The 18,534-nt window shown below is 45.4% G+C and overlaps 1 protein-coding gene across 4 annotated transcripts in view; it reads right to left on the bottom strand.

The window, feature by feature from the left end:
* The window catches only part of Wdr59 (WD repeat domain 59), a 69,899-nt gene that overhangs the window by 32,424 nt on the left and 18,941 nt on the right, over positions 1 to 18,534 (bottom strand). For all 4 annotated transcript variants that reach the window (XM_048437233.3, XM_048437227.3, XM_048437228.3 and 1 more), the window contains 12 exons: positions 17,233 to 17,270; positions 15,668 to 15,756; positions 14,006 to 14,122; positions 12,237 to 12,314; positions 9,544 to 9,700; positions 7,185 to 7,264; positions 5,471 to 5,624; positions 5,248 to 5,372; positions 3,283 to 3,447; positions 1,761 to 1,856; positions 1,447 to 1,603; positions 510 to 579 (listed from right to left, as the gene is read on the bottom strand). In XM_048437233.3, the coding sequence (XP_048293190.1) occupies positions 510 to 579; positions 1,447 to 1,603; positions 1,761 to 1,856; positions 3,283 to 3,447; positions 5,248 to 5,372; positions 5,471 to 5,624; positions 7,185 to 7,264; positions 9,544 to 9,700; positions 12,237 to 12,314; positions 14,006 to 14,122; positions 15,668 to 15,756; positions 17,233 to 17,270 (1,326 nt within the window). The remainder of the gene's footprint in view (positions 1 to 509; positions 580 to 1,446; positions 1,604 to 1,760; positions 1,857 to 3,282; positions 3,448 to 5,247; positions 5,373 to 5,470; positions 5,625 to 7,184; positions 7,265 to 9,543; positions 9,701 to 12,236; positions 12,315 to 14,005; positions 14,123 to 15,667; positions 15,757 to 17,232; positions 17,271 to 18,534) is intronic.

Here is an 18,534-nt window from a genome sequence, read left to right as displayed (position 1 = left end):
GAATCACCCTGCATTATGTTCATACAGTGCAATTACTGACCCATGCAGGGATTCATATTAAGGTCAATAACATTAAGTTGAACACAGTAAGTCGGATATAAAACAGTTCATGCTCCATGATCCTAATTCAATGAAGTGTAAAAACAGCAAAACTAAAAGAAGGTGACAGAAGTCAGGGCAGTGGCTTCCTGTGGAGCTTGGCAAAGGGACCAGGAGTTTTTAGGGGTCAGGACAATGCTTTTGTCAGGGAGTAAAATACTTAGAAAGAATTCCTCTTTCCCCTCCTATCCCAGGGGTGGGACTAGGCCCGTACATGTACTACCATGAGGCTTACATCCCAGCCCACGCTGCCTGAACAACCGCTCTCATCTAGCTGTCTTCCCAGTGCTTCGATACTAACCTTACAGTAGAAATAAGACATCTCCTAAGAGGAATTTCACTGGAGAACTGAAATGAACTTTTCAGAGAGACCCTGAGATGCAGATTCCTGCTGTGTCTCCCAGACTCACCTAGGAGTAGGCTCTGTTGGAGACACTGCGCGATGCATCGTCATGGGCCTTGTGAAGTACACCAGGTAACCTGACAAAGGAGACACATGAGCATGGTGGTATCAGTGAGCTGGACATGGGAATCCTAAGGCAGGACTGGGTAATCTTTTTGTTCTTTGAGACAGGGTCGCACTAAGTAGCCCAAGTGGGACTGGAATTCACAGCAAGCCTCCAGCCTCATCATATTAAGTACTGGGATTAAGGCATGATTAATGCCTGGATTAATAACTACTTAAAAATTTGGTGGTACTAAGGACTGTACATGGGGCTTTGCACATGCTAAGCATTCTTACCACCAGCCAGGCAGGGTTTTTTTTTTTCTCTATTTCAGTATACCTGAGGCACATCTCCACAAACTGCCAAGGCTTGTGACTACACTTAAAAGGAACAGCGTGAAAATCTACAAGATCCAGGAGAGGTAAATGAATCAGGGATCTAAGTAGATACAAATTCAGGATCATCAGAACTAAACCAGGGAAGACTTCAATTAAGGTGAACATTCTTTTTTACAAAGACTTATTCATTTTATTTACATGTCCATATATGTGTCTCTGTATGTGTATGCTATGTATGTCCAGAGATGCCTGTTGAGACCCAGAGAGCATGTCAGATCCCTCAGAGCTGGAGGTTCAGGTGGTCGTGAGCTGCCGTGTGGGTCCTGGGCACTGAACTTGAGTCCCCTGCAAGAGCAGCAAGGGCTCTGTACTGCTGAGCCATCTCACTGGGTCCTTGGTAAACATTCTTAGGCTATATCCACAGACACCAATTTAGCATTATACCATATGTTGTTTTGAGCTCTTGCAAAGTTAAAAACAAACATTTTCTGATAATTATGCAGAAAATTGAATTTCGTAGCTACACTTCTTCAGAGTTAGAGTCAAAGAACAGAGAGACCTACCTGCTCCACAGAACCTGGCCCCAGAGGTCCTAGGAAAGGGAACATTGGCATCCTGGTATGACCCGTAGGCAGTGGTTACCCGTGCAAATGACGGTAAAGGTGGTGTGACAGAGTTCGGGAGTGCAAATGGGTTGCTAGAAGCACTATCCTCTTGGTTCTAAAATCAAAGACAAACACACTAGGGCCTGCAGCCTATCACCAAGTAGGATTACAAAACAGGGGTGCAGTGCTACAGCTGGAGCCAGGGTCTCGGGGACAGGAACTGCAACAAGACACTAAAGCACGGGCTGGCCCAACAAGTTCACATTTCCCACCACGAAAGACTCAAGGCAGGAGACAAGCTGGCGCAGGCAAGGCTCCAAACAGCTCTGGTTGCGTTTCACTTTCTGCAGGGAAGTGTCCTTTAGGATCTGAAAAAGACCCAAAACACCATCAGGGAGATAATCATATGTCCATATGTTTCCTGCGTGGTTTTATTCTGCAAAGAAGCTGGAAGCATGCTGGCTCTGGGCAGGTGGCGCATGGTCAGGCCTGAGGCTTCTTCTATCGGTTCCCATAGGGGCTCAAGGGAAGAACTTTCCTGAGCCATACACAATGTGACTATTCTTTCTTTCTGTTGAGTTCTATACAGCTCTACTTCCACACATGAGAAATCTCATCATTTTGGACAAACAATCACTAGGTGGAGAGAAAACTATTCTGAGTGATATAACCCAGGGCAAAGACTTCTATGCAGCAAAATTTAAAAAGCATCACTATATTTTTATCCACTAAAATGGTGGTCTCCGGTATTATAAGGTACATGCTACAGATATGAACTGGACCACTGCTGTCACTGCCTGCACAGAGCACAGGAAGTGTGCCTCCTCCAAACTCACATCTGCTGCAAGGAAAAAGTTCACAACAGTACAGAAGGCTTTATACCAAAAATAAAAAGTATAAAGTATCTCATTTTGGGGGTCGACCCAGGGAGTCATGTAGCCCAGGCTGGTCACAAGGACTGTACCACCCTGTTTGGCTCATTTTCACTTATTATACGTTGACACGATAATATTACTTTAGATGTGCTGAATTAAATAAAAGTACTATTAAATTAATTTATCTTAAGATTATTTTACACACACATCAGCTTCTGAACCTACAGGGCTCCTTTTCTGAGATTTTTTTTTTTTAAGATTTATTTATTTATTATGTATACAGTGTTCTGCCTGCATGTATGCCTGCAGGCCAGAAGAGGGCACCAGATCTCATTATCACGGTTGTGAGCCACCAGGTGGTTGCTGGGAATTGAACTCAGGACCTCTGGAAGAGCAGCCAGTGCTCTTAATCTCCGAGCTATCTCTCAATTCCTTCCCACCCTCACCCTGACCTTTTCTGAGATTTTTAAATGACTATATTTTTTTCCTAACTATCAAATATTTTTTAGCTTCAAAATCTATTTTGCCTATTCTTTCTAGATAACTAAAGTTGCCTTGCTGAGCACATAACCTCAGACTAACGAAGAGCTCTAAATTTGCAAGCACATTCCTTATGGTTCATATATTTGCACGCGATATTTATGAAACCCTTCATATCCAACATTTCTAAAAGCTTTTCTGAAGAAAAGTCAGTTTTTATTAGAATTCCAAAAGACAAACATATCTGCCCCTTCAAGAAGGCAGGTTAAGAACCCTGCCCGACTGCTGAGTGCACCAAGGGGGAGGCCAGGACAGTAGCTATGCAGCACACGCTGCAGCATCAGGCAACTTCAAATCTTACTGATCCCGGTTTGTGCTCACCCTACCAATGCCCGTGCTACAGACACAAGGAGAACTTAAAGCTGGGAAGCAGCCTTACCTTCAGCAGCTTGGCCTTCACGGCAGACGTGATAGTGGTAGGGTTAATGAACTGGAAAGACGGAGCAGCATTGTTGGGGTACTGTGCTGGGAACGTTACCAGCATCTTGACACGGTGGTTGCTACAATGCACAGATACTGTGCAGCTCCTGTCTGCAGCGTCCATCTGCAAGACACAAGTCCAAGATGGAGACAAACTCCAAAGGATTTTCAAAGGAAAACACATTTACCTTGTCATATTGTGCTGTATTTTATTTGCAGTGCTGAGCCTCAAACCCTCAAACAGGAGACAAGTACTCCTCCCCCCAGCCACACCCTTAGCAGGACACAAATGGATTTTAATGAGCAACATAAATGCTCACGCCCATAGTCACTGAGTAAAAGGAAAGTGCCTATAAAAACAAGTGAGTCTGAAAGATAATTCATTTTCAGAACAGATTTTTAAGTTTTAGTACTTATTTAAATAAATTTGTATGTATGTGTATATGTGTGTGTGTGTGTGTGTGTGTGTGTGCATTTTATACATATGGGTATGTCTGTGCACCACCTGTGTGTCTGGTGCCTTGATAAAGCAGAAGAGGACCTAGGTTCAATTTTCAGCACCCACACGGCGGTTCACAGTTGTCTGTAACTCAGTTTTGGGGAAATTCCAAATGTCCTCTTCTGACCTCCGCAGGCACTGTACACACGTGGTGCTCAGACAGACACACAAACAAAATGCTCATACACATAAAACTTTTTTAAAAATTAAGATTTTAAAAATCAAAAACAAATATTATCACTTCCCACCCAACAACTGCTGGCCTTTGAGGTCATTCTGTATCTTGTGTCTCAGTTTTCTCTGTGTAAAGCACAGTGAAACTACACATTCCAGGACAGCGTGGAAGACCCAACGAATCACAGCACTGCAGTACTTACCCGTCTACAGTGCAGTGCCTCAGAGTAAAGGAAAAATTAACAAGGCTTTAAAATCCATTCCTGGAGTGACATTCAGTTCTCTGACGCAAAGAATTTTGAAATACACACACACACACACACACACACACACACACACACTGCTCCATGTTGAGAGCCAGGTCAATCCAAGGCTTCTCAGAGGCCCTGATGAAACCACAAAAGGAACCTAGTTTTCTGTCCTTGCCAAGGGGCAGACTTGGCATGGTCTAGTCTGGAGCTGGGACCTGGGCCTTGAATGAGTCAGGGTTTTGGTTCCTGGGAACTTGGCTTTTCCCTTTGAAGAAACTGAAGTTTTCAGTCCCATGGTTGCTGTGTGGTCAGTCTGAGACGTGCGATGATACCTTGTACTTTCTTTGTGCAATATTGCTTGTTTAGCATCTTGCTGACTTGGTCCCATTTCTCCCCCTGGAAACAGTATATAAGATGCTGGACTTCTTAGTAAGTCTGCTTGGCATAAGACACGGATTTCTGTCTTCTCCATCTTCATCTCCTGGCCATGTCCTCCTCAGGACCTTGTCACTGAAGAATGACCTTCTGACCCAGGTCTGTTTCAAACGCTTTGGTCACCTTCTTACTCCAAATTTACATCAAAGGAAACTAGCTCACAAAGGGAAGGTGAAAGAGATTTAGGAGATCTGGCTCCATATTCAGCTCTGCCATTAACCTCATAATCTTGTCAATCAGCAAGTCTTCCCAGAGCAAACATCGCACACAGTAAAACAAGGGGATGGAGAGATGAGACGCTGTGGCACATGAGTTCAAAAGTGTCTGCATTTGTAAACCACCTATTTCTTTAGAAAATTTAGGAATTAAAAAAGAAGCCTGGCACTAGAGAGGTGGCTCAGCAGTTAAATATGCTTCCTGTTTTACCATAGGGCCAAGGTTCAGTTTGCAGCACCTGTGTTGTGCAGCACAAACTGCCTCTAACTCCAGTTCTGACAGACCCATCACGCATACGCCCACACACTGCACCCACAAGCATGAAGTACAGTCCATTATTCTGACTCACCTCCACATTGACATTCCGGATTTGCACGTTGATCAAGGAGAATTCCTGCTGCAGAGTCTGAGGCAGGCCTAGTTGGTCTGGTTTCCTCTCTTCCAGCAAACTGCTGGGAGGATCTTCCTTTAAGGCTACCAGGAGAGACAGTCAGTATTGGAAATGTTTTAGACAATGAGCGAGTTCTGGGGTATGGGCCACGTAACTCTGGGATGCACAGTGGACCCCTCACCTAGGACATCAGCTGCAGTACCATCTTCCTCTCCGTGGCTAGAGCTGGGCTGGTGATCTGTGTCTTGAGTGTGCAAGGTCTTTTCTGGTTCCGGCAGAAGAGAAATGCTCTCAATGAACTCGTCAACACCATCCAGTATGTCATTGGCACAGAGCTGAAAGCAAGGGCAGAGGGTGGGGTGGAGAATGTGGTTCAGTGCTAAAGTGCTTGCCTAGCATGCACAAGACCCTGGGTTTGATGGACAGCAGCACTAAAAACTAAAACAGCAAAATGTGAGGGTGAAGATGTAGAGCTAGAGAAGTAACAGAAATGGTCACTATGTCTGACTAAACAGTTTTGTCTTAAACAATGGAATCATAAAGGACAGGTGTTGTGTGATATTTGTGTTCTGACAGATTGTCTGGCGATCAGAGGGTGGAGCTGGCTGGTTACTAGTTAACCACAAGCCGAGTGGCAGTGGATCACACTAATCCCAGGACTCGGGAGGTGGAGATGGGAAGTGATAAGATGGGGAGCAGACAGGATCTCAGTCCTTTTGGGTGCAGAAGGAGAGAGGTAGAGAACAGCTGGCGACTGTTCCCGCCTCTCTCATCTTCCAAATTTTTACCCCGGTATCTGACTCCTGGTCTTTACTGATTAAGATTCATTAGATTGCTGGGTGGTGGTGGTGGTCACACCTTTAATCCCAGCATTTGGGAGCAAGAGGCAGGTGGATTTCTGTGAGTTCGAGGCCAGTCTGATTTACAAGAGCTAGTTCCAGAACAGGCACCAAAGCTACAGAGAAACCGTGTCTTGAAAAACAAAAACAAAAAAAGATTCATTAGATTAGCACTTCAGACAGGGATGTGTCAGCTAAGAACTAGCATAATCAAAATAGATTTTACCCATCACCAACATTCCCTGGTTACAAAGAATAACACATTCTATTACTCCACTCTAGACACTTTCCATCATGATAAGAGTAAAAATGCCGAGAAAAAGAAGATCAACTCAAATTCCAAATCTTAATGGAATTATTCAGCTAAATCACAAGCAAAGATACCATAACCCTAAGCATTTGGACCATATATATGTTCTGGAAAAAACAAATTTAAAGAAAAAGCAATGAGATAATAGGACTGAAACAAAACGCTCAGGTGGCATTAGACTAAGCAGTGCTGTGACTTTCACCCAGCATTTCCCATCAGTCCTGGAGGAGCTGGTATTAGAAATGCTGTTGGGTATGAAACACCAGTGAGCCGTGTTTCTCACCATCAGGAGAGTCAGTCACCTGGCGAGAAGAAGACTGCCCCATGACTGCTCAGAGCGGCATGCCAGGTACCACGTTCATTCATGTATGAAACAAATGCTCATATATGAAAACACTGGAAGGAGCTCCATAGGGAAGGTGGTGCTGATGGGTGAAGGGGCTCTGAACAGAGCACAAGGGCAGGCTTCTCAAGCCATTGAGAAGAGACAGAAATGAAGGGCTAAGCCATTGCTCAGTACGGTACCCATCCTGTCTAATACTAGGTCAAGAGGGAAAAAATAGTCTTTTAGCCTCAAAGTGCAGAATACTTTGGTTCTTAAAGACTCCCAAGTCAGTGTGGCGTACCGAGCCACCAGCCCTCCACAGGCATATAAATGTCAGCATTTATTCTCTAATTTCTTGTATCTTTTGGTTCAATGTCTGGTGTATCACTTGTATGTCTCTATCATAGTGCTGAATACATACCCTCTGCATTTGGTAATCCACCCGCCACATCCTCAAGGTCTGATCCCGAGACCACGTGACAAGTTGGTAGTCCTTGGACCCTAGAAATCATCAAATAAAAATCCTAAAAACAAACCCTCTAGATTTGACATCCATTTGTTACAGGCAGCGATAGAGTAAGAGTGACTGATTCATTCATTCATTCACCCACTCACTCATTCATTCATATGTATATACAGCCCACAAACAGCTACTGAACATCTTAGCCTACGGCAGACATCCACCTAGGCTCCAGAGCAGTAGCATGAAAATATCATCTATCTTTATAGAACTCAAGGTCCCAGTGGTAGGAAAAGACCTGCGAATAAACAGGTGATAAAATACTGGTGGTGATGAGAAGCGAGATTAACACCGGAGAAGAGGCCAGAGGCTGATGAGAGCTCTTTTCAGCTAGGACTCCCTGGGGAAGTCCCATGAGAGCAGAAACAGAAATGAAGTGAAATAATAATTGGCAAATTAGCAGACAGAGAGGGATGCTAAGACCTAACATCACCTCAATTTCCGCCTCTGCAAATGTGCTCCCGAGGAGCTGGGAGGAAGGGACTCATCTGCAAACGTGAACTGTTTTCTGCGCATCAGTGCGTCTCAGTGCTCAGAACAGTTCTGAAAGTGATGCATCTCTTGATAAAGTAAATAGTCAACCTGTCAACCCTCTTAATCGGCTGAATCATACTTTTAGATATTGGGTCCGGTCAAAGGGACGACTTAAAAGAAGTTAAGGGTGCCTCACGAAACAGCGTACACGAGATGAAGATAGCTGGGCTAACTGCTGAGCATCTACAGTCTCCTTCACGGCATCTTCAGACAACACAGAATGTGTAAAATAGGTCACTCAGTTCCCTCATTTCATAGCTGGGGACACCGAGACAGCAACAACATGATCTGTACAAGGTAGCAGAAGTGGGCTTTGGCCAAAGGTAAGTTCTCTTCTGCATCTGTCCCCTTCTGCGTCACCACTCCAACCCAGATGTCACCCAGATGTCCTGGCACATCTGACAAGAATGCAACCTTTCTGAGCCATCACGGCCATCAGTGCTCTGGCCCTGTTCACCCTGTTCACACGCCCTGGCTTGGGGGAAAGGTGCACCTAAGTGCCTTATACTCAGCCCCTCTACCTGCGCCTTCCATGCCACACCCACACGCTCCCAAGGGGCCTTGCTCTCCCATTGACTTCCTTTCTTGTATCTTCTGCCTGCTTTCCCCAACTGCCCATCCCACTCCTCGTCTGGGAAGCAACAAGCACAATCCTTACCCCTTCACTTCCGCTACCTAGGGATCTGGCTTCTGGGCTCAGTCCACTTTGGAGTTCTTCCTTACCCATCAAGCAGCTTCCTCTATGCTCCATCAAATGTTTTATCTCACTCTGCATGTTGGTCCTTCAGCAACACCCAACCCCTGTGACCACTGCTTCTTTCCTGGGCCCTCTGCACCCTTAGCTACCCCATCCTGGTCCCTCCCCACAGTGAAAACCAAAGTCAAATTGTAAGGTGGTCCAATAAAAACTAACCGAGGAGACACGGTGGTAAAATATACCGGAGCAACATCAGGTCGCAAAAGTCAAATTTAAAAAACACTCAGAATAATTAAGTTATCAAAGGTTCAAAAAACAGTCAAATCTAAATTAGCTTTAGGAATTCACAAATTGATAGTGAAAGACAGGGCATAGTTTAGTAGCAAGTGTGAGGTTATAGGTTTGATCTCCAGCACTTATAAATAAATAAATATACAAAAAGAAGGAGAGGAGGAAGAGAAGGAGCGCAGGAGGAAAATTGCTATTGGTTTGTTGGTTCTGTCAGACTGACCTCGAACTCAGAGATCCGCCCGCCTCTGCCTCCCAAGTCCTAGGAATAACAGCATGAGCCACCCTGCCCTTCCCAATACTGCAACCCTTTAATACAGTTCCTCATGTTGGAATGACCCTCCCCAACATAAAATTATTTTGTTGCTATTTCATGTAATTTTGCTACTGTTATGAATCATAATATAAAGATCTGATATGCAAACCCCAAAGGGGTCATGACCTACATAAGGATTGTTGCTTTTCAGTCTTCGGCCTTTGAAAGGATTCAACAACAAACTCCTCTCAACTTCTTACTGGAGCAGATCTCGTCCAAGTAGAAGAAATTAGAAAGGAGGTTGGAGAAGAGAACTAGGGAGACAGGGAATGCTACACACTCCCCTTATCCACCTACGACTAAACACAGCCCTCCCTGACCACTGGCTCCTAGAGCCAGCCCTGTTCTGCTACCTCCTCACTCTCCCAAATGACTGCGATGTCCGTGAGCGCTCAGAAGACAAGCCCACCACCTTCCTCACTCACCTTCCTTTTGTCTCCTCCACTGGAACTCCAGCACCACATCATCGTGTCCCACAAAGGTGTGAACTGGAGTGTTCAAGTCAAAAACATTCCATAGGAGCAGGCTGTTTTCCCTTCGCAGCTGGGGGACCATCACCGTCACTAAGCCGTTGCTGAAAGGCTACGGCCAAGAAGAGGAAAGCTATGATTATTCTGTGGAGAATCAGACAAAACCAAAGCTGGAATTTTTCCTATCTAAAATAAACTACATGGTGGACACCAGGTATGGCGGCTCACGCCTGTAATACTAACACTGAGGAAGCAGAAGCAGAAGGATTGTGGCTAGCCTGGTCTAGTTATCAAATTCCAGGCCAGCCCAGCCCAGCCCAGCCCAGCCCAGCCATGGCTACATAGAAAGAACCTATCTTTTTTGCTTTTTCCTTTTTTCAAGACAGGGTTTTTCTGTGTAGCCTGGTTGTCCTGAAACTCTATAGACTAGAGTGGCCTCAAACTCAGAGATCCACCTGCCTCTGCCTCCCAAGTGCCAGTATTAAAGGCCTGCACCATAACCACCAGGCTAAGAACCTATCTTTAATTTTAAAAATCTATATAAGTTCAAACGCATTTAGAGAAATACCATAAGCAGTCTACCACATATAGCCTTCTCTCTGGTAATGGAATGGAACACAGCAAATGGGAAATAAGGCTGAGTCAAATGTTTAGATAATGTGAGAGCCAAAGTTATCTTGTAAGTTTTAATTACTGTGCCTAAGAGATCTCAAAACAAAAAGGCCTCTAACCTGTATGTAAGCCCTTTGCCCAAGGACAGGTAATTCCTAGGATGCTGGAGGCTGCTGTCCATATATAATGACAAGCCACATGTTTTCACTTCCCTAACAAGTTTGGTTGACCCAACTGCACCAGGTATGCTTGATCATACACAGGCAGGAAGTATGTCAGGATGTACACTTGCCCCCAATTGGACAAAGGCAGGAAGTACATAACCTTATAGGTTTGCCTTTCTAAGCACCTGACCAAAGGAGCTCATGGCCATTTTCTGGGAACCCTGAATAGACCTTGTCAGAGTCCATCATCCTGGCCAGGATTTACTTAAAGCTTCCTTCAAATTTGGCTCAAAATTGAGGTTGTGGTCTTATTCTTGCCCGGTGGGATTAACAATAACTCTGAAAATTCTACAGCATGCAAACGCCTCTTTCTGCTCCATGTCCTAACTACTCTCCATGAGATCCTTCTCGGGATGAGTGTGCAGCCCTAACTACTCTCCATGAGATCCTTCTCAGGAATGAGTGTGCAGGGCTCACTGGGAAACCCTGCATGCAGAAAGGTCTTGACGCCATCTACATGAAGCATCACTGTCTCACCAACTCAAAGAAAAACTTAGCAACCCCAGGACTGCTGTTCGACTTAGCAACACTCAGTCTGTAGGGGAGTTGAGGGCCCATTTGGCTTAATATCCAGACTCTGCTATTTAAGGAAAAAAGCACTGTTACACAAGAGCACACTTATTTATCTCCTCGCCTCCCAATAATACTCCCCAACTTTCATGTTTCTTTTTTAAAGCAAACATGAACCCAGAGACGTCAGCACCTAAGAACAGTGTCTCACTTCTCAGCAAGTGATCCCAGATGCAAAAACAACATAATGTCCAATTATCTTCTTTGCTCCACAATGTCCCATGGTGACAGACTAATGCATAAATGCAGCTTTGTTCATCCCCATGCTTGCTTTCAAAGTGACATTAAAGGAAATACACTTATCTCTGACTCACAGCTATCAATGTGGCCCTGGGAAAATGGGTGGAGGAGGAGAGCAGCCTATTTGTAGTCTTCTGTGATTTACAAGGCACATCCGTGTGCATTACTTCAAGTGGAAGGCAGACTGTGATATTTCCAGTGCCACAGGATTGTCCACTTTAGAATGGCGACTATTATGGCAATAACGAAAGTGGGGGCAGGGCTGGAGCAGACAGCAGCCCTTACAGAGAACACGCCCAACATCCACAGCAGGAGGCTCACAACCTCCTATAACTCCAGCTCCAAGGGATCAGATGCCCTCTTTTAACCTCTGTGGGTACCTGCACTCCCACAGCACCCACACACATGAAAAGAAACAACATCTTGGAGCTAGAGTGATGGTTCAGCAATCAGAAACAGTTACTGAGCTTTCAGAGAACCCAAGTACCGTTCCCAGCACCCATGTTGGCTAACTCATAACTTCCTGTAACCCCAGCTCTCTTCTGGCCTCTGTGGGCACGTATGTGCACATGGCACATACTTACATAGACACACACACAGACATACACACACAGACACACACACAGACACAAACCCTTAAAAATAATTTAAGGACAGAGTGAAAAGTGTCCTTCAACTCTGCAAATCACTGCTTACAATCAACTGTTCCAGGGCCACAAAAGCATTAAATGGTAGGGCTGGGTCCCAAATCCTCTGAATCTAAAGCCAGGTTTCCCCTCACCCCACCTCCCTTCTCCTTCCTACCCTTGGTGAACTACCCTTGGTGAATAAGTATCTTCACGAGCTTGCTTCTCTGGGAACACGCAGATAGCCTTCCAAAGGTAAATGCCTAACACCATGACTGTATTCACCACACTTCAAACCAAGACAAAGGGAGAAAACAGCCTCACAAAGAAAGCAAGAAAATGCACACTTCAGACAAGAGGTGGGGAGCTCACTCACCGTGTATCTGGCTTTCCAGACAGGCACCTGGCAAGGGAGGATATTGAGGTATTTCCGAGGCTGGCGGTAATCCCAGAACTACAAGAAAGTTTGGGAAATAAATGCCATTAAAAAAATAAAAAAAACTCCACTTCTGAGGCAAGCATAGCCTTCAAACTCATTGCTTTTCGTCCTCCAATCAGTTCCACCCCCATAGCATGTACTGTCAGACACACAAAGAACCCTTCCTTTTACATCTATCAACATTACAGCAGGATTTCTAGACTGCACCAGGACCACACGGGGCAGATCAGCTGCGTATGAAATAACCACTGCAGTTCAAAGGTGAAAATAACAGGTTTCAATCCCGCATTACTTTTACATCTAAAAGGAATTTAACAGGTAACACGCCCTGACAACTTACTGCTTCCAGACAGTCATTTAAATCATTTTAATCTCACCCAGTCTTTACAGCTAACATGGCAGGACGTTTCTAATCTTTTTTTCAAATGCAGAAGGGGTAAGTTTCTGTCTCCTGAATTTGGGAGATTAGGGACAGAAACCTACAAAACCTAAAGTAAACAAACAAGGAACTGTGACACAGAACCAGGGGACTGGCAAACCTCCAGACAGAGGTACTTTGAATCCTTACATAGAATGGCTTGGACTCGAATTTAGCTAACCAAACCAGAAAGGTTAGAGCTATAGAAATCCAATAAAATATTATGATAATGATCAATGTATGCTAAACCAACTTCTGGTCAAGTCCTGACCTGCAGGGATAGAGACTTTGTAATGATTCAGCCACACAACAAGGCTGACACTTCCGAGTTCTAGGACCAGGAACACTCGCGGACAAGCCCTCAGGCAGAAATGCCTAATGGCCCCGGGGGATCTTAAAGAACCCTGCGTGTGACCCACGTGTGGCAAGGTTGCATCACCTAAGTCTGACACAACTGTGTGAGCCCTTGCATGCATGCGTGAGCACTGTCATGTGCTTATGACATAACCACGTCATCCCCCTGCGCGCATGCGCTAGGCAGCCCTTAAAAGCTGGATGTGCCATCTTCAAGCTCTCTCTCTCTGCACACCAACCTCACCAGGCTTGCACACACACACACACACACACACACTAAACTCCTGAGCGGGTTTGTTGCATGTTCCATGTTTCCTTCTCACTTGCGCCAGGTAACTTCAGATTTGAACATAGAAGGAAGGGTAGAGCAGAGCGACCCTGCCCTGCCACTGCCCTACATGGCTGATGCCACAGCTAAAGAAAACAAAAGGGAAACACTGTCTCTAAGAAAAATCAAAAATGACAGGGCTCCTGAATCTTGAGCAGGTCTTAAGTTAGAGAACATTAGCCAAACTCTATCCTGGCAATGCTAAAGTCTGAGGTCACAGCTTTCACAGATATGACAATCACATGAGGAACGGATGGCTTGCCACCATCAACAGACAAACTAGAACTCTTGGTGGCTTTAGATCGTGTGGGCTTCTAATCCTTGACTTTATCTCTGTGTATACATCTGGCTTCTTCTCAGCTTCTTCTCAGATAAATCTTTCTGTCTCTGACTTTCAGAAGGAAAGAAAATATGCACAAGTTAAGAAGCTCACCAGCCAGCTGCCACACTATCACTCCTGCTGGTCAGGAGGCCCCAGGGAGCACGTGTACCCATGAGGCACGTGCGGCAGACCAGCAAACTGCATGCTTCCTTCCAGAGTGCTAGCACGCGTTCCTGATGCCTCCCACACGCAGCTCCTCCAGGGCTCCAGTGGGGACCACTCACCTTGACGGAGTTATCTTGACTGGAGGTGGCGAGAATGTGCTCGCTGTCTGGGTGCCAGTCCAGGCCATGGATCTTGGAGAGGTGGGCTGCTAGATATTCCACTGCTGTACTGGGTTTCTACAACACAACGACACTGGGTTTGCTGCTTTTGAAAGCGCTCATTGAAAGTCTACCATAGAACAGGCTGCTGGGTGCTGAGGGGACTCTGGACACTGCAAGGACAGTTACGGCCTCTACCCTTCATAAGCTCTCTTTGTTTAGACAAATAAGGCCAATAATAACAGAAGATCTACCCCAAGCTCTTCCACATGCCCCGGGAGTAAGCCTGTCAGTCTCATTTCTCCCCACTCCAGCCTGACGCATGATTTTAATAAGAGATACAGGTAGTGGCTGTTTCTCATCTTTCAGAGGGGACCATTTCTGTTCCCCTTCCTATCACAAGAGGAGCGACTGTGACAGTCATGCAGACCCAACCTCAACAGTGAGGGTAAGAGCATACGTCTTCTAGTGATTGAGCACTGAGAGCCCCCAAAACCTCCATGTGCACACATGCATCCTCCCACCCGACACAATTTAAAATGTTAAAAAAAAATGTATTAAAAATTTCCTTCTTTGAAGGGGTAATCCAAATTCAATAGATGATTTAGATACAAAAGGCATTCACATTAGTGATATTTGGAACTCTAGATGCCAGAAGCAACTTCTAGAACCAGTAGGTAGAGAGTGATTAAATTGAATAAATTATAGTGTAACTTTGTGAGCTCAGTCTTGCTCCCCTCGCCCTGTGAGGCATGTGGACAAACCCAGCCTATTAAGAATATTCACTGCCACTGAAGGGTATGACAAACTGAATAAAACCAATCACAAATTTCTGAGGGGGGAGGGTGAGTACAGGCTTATGGGTGGACTAGATCAAAGACACAGAAAATGAAAACAAACACTGCTACACCTTTCCAATTTCTGAAAGCACCTTCTCCCAGGAGCCCCAGGAGGCAGCAACTTCAGCCAGCACACCGCACAATGTACCCCCAACAGGTCCTGCAGCCTATGACAGCAAACAGGATGAGCCACCCCCAACTTCTGCTTTGTTTCCTTCTTTTCTTTCAGATGTGGACGGTATTCTCTGTACAGTAAGAACATTACTGACGAGGGGGACGGGAGGGGAGAGAACGAGGAACACTGGGTGCGGCAGCACACATGTGCAAGCAGAGGCAAGCGGTCGTGAGTTCCAGGCCAGCCTGGTCTATACAGTCCTGGCCTACACAGTAAGTTCCAAGTCTGGTGGGGGTACACAGTGAGACCCTGTCTCAAAAAAAAAAAAAAAAAAAAAAAAAAAAAAAACACAAAGATATACAAGGCCAGGAAAGCTTGAGGCAGTGACAGTGGCTTACCTAATGTGCTAACAGGGAGCAGTAAATTGAGGCTCTGTCTTAGGTCAGGCCAAGTTTATTGTATTAACCACTGATTACAATGCCTTACTTTCCTACAGCAATTTGGATGAGAAGCAAATGTCACTTGGTTACAATGACAATTTGTCATGCCCCATAGGATTCTTTAACCTATTGAGACAAGTCCTGGGACTCGATAACACCCTCTCCACACCCTCTAGGAGAAACTAAATACCAACTACGGGAGAAAGGTCACAGGGAACAGGACACTCACCCGCTTATCCCATATCCGTACGTCACCATCATGGCTGGTGGCAAGGTAGTTAGCGTTTTTCTTATTCCATTTGACCTGGGAGGCACCGGCTGCAAAGGAAGAAACAGAAGCACAGGAAGAATGGCACTGCCCTCCCCGCTTCCGGAGGCAGAGTGAGGCGCGTCCAGGGGAGCTGGATAATGAGCTCCGATGCTGGGAGCAGAGCCCTTCCAGCGTCTCTGACTGCACGGGCTCTGGGCTCCGCAAGGACAGATGAAAAGTATTGCAAATAAGTGTGTTAACACATGGGAACAAGATCACAGTGGAGGATCACAGTCACCTATGGAGGAGACAGTCTCTAAGGGAAAAGCCACAGGGGACTTTGAGCACAGTCAGCGGGGACAATGAGCTGCTTACAGTAGCAAGAATGGAGTAGTTTGGTTGGCAACAAACAGACTTGTCACAAAACTCTGACTCCCGAAGAACAACTCTCACTCTGACCCCTGCCCACTCTATTTCTTCAGAGTTGTTTGGCATAACAGTCTTAGGGAAACACTGACTCAAGCTTTAGAATTAGTCCCAGTTTGGGCAGCACACCACTCCCACTGTTTTTTTCCTTTTCTTTTGGTTTTCTGAAACAGGGTTTCTCTGAGTATCTGTTTTGACTGTCCTAGAATTCGCTCTGTTCTCAAACTCACAGAGATCTGTCTGCCTCAACCTCCTGAGTATTGGGATTAAAGACATGCACGAACATCACCTGGCTCCTTTTTTAAATTTTTGAGACAAGATTTCACTATGTAGCCCTGGCTGGTTAGAAACTTGTTATGTAGAATAGGCTGGCCTTGAACTTACAAAGCTAAGTCTGCCTCTATGTATCACCACAACCAGCCCTACACATCCCTCTTGACTCTCATCACCCCTCAGCAGTTAGTTTTAACCACTGTCACAGTGCTCATGAGATCAGGATGACATGAACTGGCTTCGAGCTCACCAATGAGCCCCAAGGATCCTTCTGTCTCTGTCTCCCTAGATCTGGGATTATAATCACACACCACCATACCAGGCTTATATGAGTTCTGGGGATCAAACTGGTGTGTCATGATTGGATGGCAAGCACGTTACCAACTGGGCCATCTCTCTAGCCCCCAGAGGTTCTCTCTCTCTCTCACTCTCTCTCTCTCTCTCCCTCTCTCTCTCTCTCTCTGTGCGTGTGTGTATGTGTGTGTGTGAGAGAGAGACAGAGACAGAGACAGAAAGAATATGAGAATACATAATAAAATATTTGAAGAAGTAATATAATATACAGATTTTGCTTCAAAATAGTCACAAAAGGAATGAGGGTAAAACAGGATATAGGATCCTATATTGGATATAGGATGACAATTATTGAAGCTAATGGTGAGAACAAGGCTGCAGATAACCTAGGATCAGGGTTAGGGTTAGGACTCAGCCCAAAGCAAGAGTCTTGGAACGTGGAACTTAGAACTACAGGCAGCCGCGATGGAGCATGTGCTGTGAATAGTCAGAGTTGTGAGCAGGATGAGTAGGAAGGGACCAAGAAAGCCAAGCCAGGGGTATCCACTTACCTACAGCTGACAGGGCAACAGTAGGTTTTCTTGTGTCTCTGAAACAGACAAACAGAAGCAAATGCCTGACTCATGGTACACCAGCAGCCAAACACTGCCACTCACCCTTTACTCATTCCTTTACTCTCCTCTAGGAGAACTTAGAATTAACATTGTTTGAGGACCTTTGAAAAAAGTATAAAGAGCCAGGTGGTGGTGGCGCACACCTTTAATCCCAGCACGCGAGAGGCAGAGACAGGCGGATTTCTGTGAGCTGGAGGCTACCCTGGTCTGTAGAGTGAGTTCTAGAACATTCAGGACTACATAGAGAAACCCTGTCTTAAAGAAGACTCAGGATCCCCTGCTGTTGTCATGATTCCTAGCTGCAGCAAGGCAACAGAACCTTCCCAGTCAGCACTCAAAACTGCTGCGGGAGCTGGCGCCCACCTCAGTGGTAAATTACTCACCTTGCATGGGAAAGGCAGAGATGAGTCTCCAGTAGAAAGGGAAAAAAGAAAAAAAAATGCCAGGCATAGTAGCACATACCTATAACCTCCTCACCCAAAGGCTGAGGCAAGAGGATTGTAAACTCAAGTCCAGCCTGGTCTACACAGAAAAACCCTGTCTCAAAAAAACTGGAGAAAAAAAAAAGACACTGAATCGGCATTCCTACGTTGGTTATTTAAGTCGAACCTGAATGGGTGGGAGCGGGTTAGGTCCTAAAACATTTGGCAACAAGAAAAGATTTTTGAGCAGTCAGTGACCAAAAAAATGAATTCAAAATCAAACACAGAATGAATCTAAGGTGTTCTGATTTCACACCTGTTTTATAAACCTGTGAACCCCGGGGTTGCAGGAAAATTTCTTAGGTGAAAAGGGTATGTCAATTCGGGAAGTTTAAGAAACTCTAAAGCCTCCTCAGCCCCAGGGAGTGTCTGGTTCCCTCACATGTCCTCTGTGAAGAAAGTTACCCCTGACTTTGTCGTTAATTGCTGTACTTCTTTGTATCTGTGGTAATTATTCCTCACTAAAATCGTGATGACATAAACCACAAAATTCGTCACCCTAAGCATTTTTGAATCTGCCGCTAAACTGTCTAAGTACGTCTACATCCTTCCGCCATTTATCTCCAAAGCGCCATTGTGCAGATCCAAACTTCACACATTAAACAACTCTCCATCCCCTCAAGCGCTTGGAACTGTGCACTCCACTCTGGCCAACCGCAGTTGCACGTAGCAGACTTTCTTTGGGCCGCCAACCAGCTTCCAAATCATGATGTGGAGACTTATTATTAGTTACGAATGTTTGTCCTTAGCTCAGGCT

The sequence above is a fragment of the Myodes glareolus genome, chromosome 22 (assembly GCF_982192425.1).
Source record: "Myodes glareolus chromosome 22, mMyoGla1.1, whole genome shotgun sequence".
NCBI classification, from domain to species: domain Eukaryota; kingdom Metazoa; phylum Chordata; class Mammalia; order Rodentia; family Cricetidae; genus Myodes; species Myodes glareolus.
Note: the sequence above shows the minus strand (reverse complement) of the source record. Positions and strands in the feature narration are given on the sequence as shown.